At 64.7% G+C, this 4,448-nt stretch overlaps 1 protein-coding gene across 1 annotated transcript; it reads right to left on the bottom strand.

The window, feature by feature from the left end:
• Positions 1-209: 209 nt before the first annotated feature.
• Positions 210-2,595, bottom strand: LOC148153836 (uncharacterized). Its single transcript, XM_088015876.1, has 3 exons — positions 960-2,595; positions 609-857; positions 210-521 (listed from the first exon to the last, which is right to left on the bottom strand). Exons 1-3 carry the CDS (start codon positions 2,373-2,375, stop codon positions 243-245), a joined length of 1,944 nt encoding a protein of 647 aa, XP_087872002.1. The 5' UTR covers positions 2,376-2,595; the 3' UTR covers positions 210-242.
• Between the last annotated feature and the right edge of the window lie 1,853 nt (positions 2,596-4,448).

Raw genomic sequence — 4,448 nt, 5'->3', positions numbered from 1 at the left:
TCCATGCCTGGTTCTCTTCCTGGAGGTCAGGGCCTGCAGCTCCATGCCTGGTTCTCTTCCTGGAGGTCAGGGCCTGCAGCTCCATGCCTGGTTCTCTTCCTGGAGGTCAGGGCCTGCAGCTCCATGCCTGGTTCTCTTCCTGGAGGTCAGGGCCTGGAGCTACCCCAACCTACCCTCCCTCCCCAGCCCAGGTAATTAAAGAGATGCGGTTGTTTCACATTTAACATCTTTATTGAACATTTTTAATTGTTTTCCTCCGTCTCTCTCTCCGAGTCCCCAGGGGTGGTGGAGGAGGCCAGGTCCGAAGAGGAGTCACCTTGCCGGGGGGGGAGTGGTGGGCTGGCTTCCCCGGAGCCTGGAGAGGAAGATTGTGGCGCTGTGGCCCGGTCAAACTTGCTCCGGATGTCCGCCAGTTGTTCCGCCGTGAGCTGGTTGGCGTAGAACCTGTCCGCGGTCCTGGTGTCGTGGCACATCACCCGGGCAAGCTGTCCCCTGACCTCGCTGCTGTGTGCATCCCTTGCCTGAAAAACAGAATAAAAATGTATTAAAAAACCTGGTGGTTTTTTCTTTCCCCCCCCCCCCTCCGACCGGAGAAATGTGCTACCCACGTGTGTGGCCACTGCGCTGCGGAAATCAGTCATGGTCGGCCGGCCTGGAAGCCCCATCTCCGTCCAGGCACACTGGGAGAACCGCGTCAGCTTGGCGATCCGCTTCTGGTTGCTGCTGAAGAGGAGGAACCGGCACGGTGGGTTCAGCGTGTTCCGGACGGAGAGCCACCGGACGAACCAGCTGAACTCGGCGTGGGTCAGGAACAGCTGGGCCGCCCCGAAGGCCCTGTTGGTCTTGTGGTTCCTCACCTGAGAAGGGATGAGATGAGATGAGCTCCAGGAGCATGGAGCTCAGTGCGCCTGGTTCTCTGCCCGGAGCTCCATGCCCCTGGTTCTCGTAGATCCACTTACATTGATCACAAAGCCTGGAGATCCTTCCTCAGCATCCTCCATCGCCTCCTGGAGCTCCCCCACAGTCATGTTGGTCAGCACCCCAGGCCGGTGGCCGTAGACAGCAGACAGGTAGCAGGCCAGGTAGCCGTAGAGCCTGTGGCGGAGCTGGACGTTCGAGGGTGCCGCCTCCAGCTTCCCGAGGAGCACAGGGATGGTGGCCGTGGCCAGGCTCTTGCACCTCCGCAGCTGCTTCCTGCTGATGGACCTCTTGGCCTTGGAGCGCTTCACGGAGATCTGGTGGAGGGTTACCTCGGTCACGATCTGCTGGAGGTCCGCTCTGACCGCCCTGCTCACCCCCCTGATCTGTCTCTTGGTCAGCCTGCAGCCCCTCGGCGGGGTCTCGGAGAAGTAGTCCATGAACTGCGAGAAGTTCACCAGGTAGACCTTGACTGTTGTTATGGCTCTCCTCCTGTCCTTCAGGGCTTGTGGGAAGGCGTGGATCTTCTCCAGGTCATGCATGAACGCCCAGGTGGCGTTGAGAGGTTTCCCCCGGGCCACGAAGGAGAGAAGGCTCCGGATCCGGCCCAGCTTGGAGCGCGCGTTCATGCAGTGCTGCGGGGTGGGCAGGGCCCCACGGAGGTGCGTGTGGTACTCCTCCAAGTAGCTCTCCACGGCAGCGGGGAACACTAGCGGTGCGAAGGGGAGCAGGGCAAGCCCTCGGACCGCCCTGGTGCTGCTGGAGCCGGCCGGAGGGTCAGAGTCGCTCGTCTCCGCCTCTGGCCGCGTCCCGGCAGGGGCAGGAGAGCCAGCGTTGGAAGCAGGACCAGGAGGGGGAGAGCCGGGGTCGGAACCAGGACCACCAGGACCAGGAGGAGGAGGAGGAGGAGGGCTGGCCGTGGAGCCAGGAGGAGGAGGAGGAGAAGAGGCGTTGGAACCAGGGGGCGGCGATGCGGGCAGAGAACCAGGTCTGTGGGAGCGAGGCGGAGAATCCCTACCGGAAAGAGGCTCCAGGGCGGTCCCCGGAGAAGAGGAGGACACGTCTCCGTCCTCCCCAGGAGAGTCTGGGGCTGGTTGCTGCTGGTCCGGCAGGTCCAGCTCGGAAGCCAGCCGTGGCGTGGGCTCCGTGGACCTCAGTACGGAGAGAGCGTGGATGGTGGCCCTCCAGTGAAGGCTGCGGAGGTGCCCCCTTATCGTCTCGACCTCCAGCTCCCCGTGACCGGCGGAGAGGTGGCGGTCGACCCTGGGACCTCTGTAGGTGCAGCCCCGGACAGGGCAGTCCATTCCCCGGACGTTGACTCGCCCGTGGGCAAAAGCCAGCAGGATTTTCCGCTCCGCCTGGTTCAAAACGCGGTGAACTCGCTCTAAATGCTTCGGCAGCTGGGCAAACTTACTGCGGCAGATGGGGCAGCGTCTGTAGGGTCGATGGTTTGGCATCTGGAAGCTTCCCCGGTGCTCAAAACCTCCAGCAGAAGCGTCTCTGTCCGGCTGCCGGGGCTGGAATGAGCAGGTGCAGCCTATTGAGGCCAATTAGCTGCAGGGGAACGGCGGGGCGCAGCAGGTGCAGCCTATTGAGGCCAATTGGCGGGGCGCAGCCGGTGCCCTCCGGCTAATCAGCGCCCTGGCAGCGTCAGCGGAGGCAGGGCAGCGCTCACGTACGCCCTGGCAGCGTCAGCGGAGGCAGGGCAGCGCTCACGTACGCCCTGGCAGCGTCAGCGGAGGCAGGGCAGCGCTCACGTACGCCCTGGCAGCGTCAGCGGAGGCAGGGCAGCGCTCACGTACGCCCTGGCAGCGTCAGCGGAGGCAGGGCAGCGCTCACGTACGCCCTGGCAGCGTCAGCGGAGGCAGGGCAGCGCTCACGTACGCCCTGGCAGCGTCAGCGGAGGCAGGGCAGCGCTCACGTACGCCCTGGCAGCGTCAGCGGAGGCAGGGCAGCGCTCACGTACGCCCTGGCAGCGTCAGCGGAGGCAGGGCAGCGCTCACGTACGCCCTGGCAGCGTCAGCGGAGGCAGGGCAGCGCTCACGTACGCCCTGGCAGCGTCAGCGGAGGCAGGGCAGCGCTCACGTACGCCCTGGCAGCGTCAGCGGAGGCAGGGCAGCGCCAACCGCGGACATTGGCCGTTCGCCATAGGTAGGGTTATGGGACGGAGGAAAAGACCCCCGCGGGAGACCCCCTTAACGGGGTCCCAGAGGGCTGAAACTCGGTGGGTCGGTCCGGGGCCTTCCCCCGGACCGTGTGCCACCGTTGGTCCGGGCCCCCCGCCCCCCAGGGCCTGGATCCCGGCCCTGGGGGGCCCCCGGACTTTGAGACCCCCTGGAGACCCTACCCTATGAGCCAGGGGTCTCAAACTCGGTGGGTCGGTCCGGGGCCTTCCCCCGGACCGTGTGCCACCGTTGGTCCGGGCCCCCCGCCCCCCAGGGCCTGGATCCCGGCCCTGGGGGGCCCCCGGACTTTGAGACCCCCTGGAGACCCAACCATAAGAGCCAGGGGTCTCAAACTCGGTTTGGCCATAGCCCCCGACGTACCCTCCAAGGGTTCCAAAGCACGCGGAGATCGGACCAAGTTTGCGGCTCCAGGCCCGCCCGAAGTGTCGGGTGGTCTCCCATTCATTCCCTATGGAGGGCCCTTTTCCGGATGGCTGAAAACGACATTTCCGGCTCTCCTGGGAGATCGGGGCCCCCCATACGTGCATGTCATATACCGTTTTAAAGCTCCGAGCCTCCTGAACACGGAGGTGGTCTCGGATCGCCTCTAGGACCTTCCCCCGACCTTCTACGGGTCTCCAAAGGTAAGGTGGGTTATGGGACGGAGGCAAAGACCCCCGCGGGAGACCCCCTTAACGGTGTCCCAGAGGGCTGAAACTCGGTGGGTCGGTTGGGGGCAACCCCCACGACCGTGTGCCACCGTTGGTCCGGGCCCCCCGCCCCCCGAGGCCGAGATCCAGGCCCTGGGGGGCCCCAGATTTGAGACCCCCTGGAGACCCAACCATAAGAGCCAGGGGTCTCAAACTCGGTTTGGCCATAGCCCCCGACGTACCCTCCAAGGGTGCCGAAGCACGCGGAGATCGGACCCCGTTTGCGGCTGCAGCCCCGGTTCAAAGGTCGGGTGGTCTCCCATTCATTCCCTATGGAGGGCCCTTTTCCGGATGGCTGAAAACGACATTTCCGGCTCTCCTGGGAGATCGGGGCCCCCCATACGTGCATGTCATATACCGTTTTAAAGCTCCGAGCCTCCTGAACACGGAGGTGGTCTCGGATCGTCTCTAGGACCTTCCCTCGAGCTTCTACGGGTCTCCAAAGGATTAGCGTCAAACCGGGCCGGCTTTGCCCCGCGATAAGTCGGTCCAAACGGACCGGAACCCGGGCGAGCCGCACACCGTCGGATCCGGGCCGGTCCGCGGATGGTTCTGGTGGTCTCCGATTTCCGCTAGGACGTTCCCCCGAATTTATACGAATTTTTAACCGTTTTGGGCCCAACCGGACCTCCGGTCCGGTTCCCGGGGTCCCACC

The sequence above is a fragment of the Poecilia mexicana genome, unplaced genomic scaffold (genome assembly GCF_051168715.1).
Source record: "Poecilia mexicana isolate PSO_F unplaced genomic scaffold, ASM5116871v1 scaffold_18, whole genome shotgun sequence".
Classification (NCBI taxonomy): Eukaryota; Metazoa; Chordata; class Actinopteri; order Cyprinodontiformes; family Poeciliidae; genus Poecilia; species Poecilia mexicana.
This window is presented reverse-complemented; position numbering and strand designations above follow the sequence as displayed.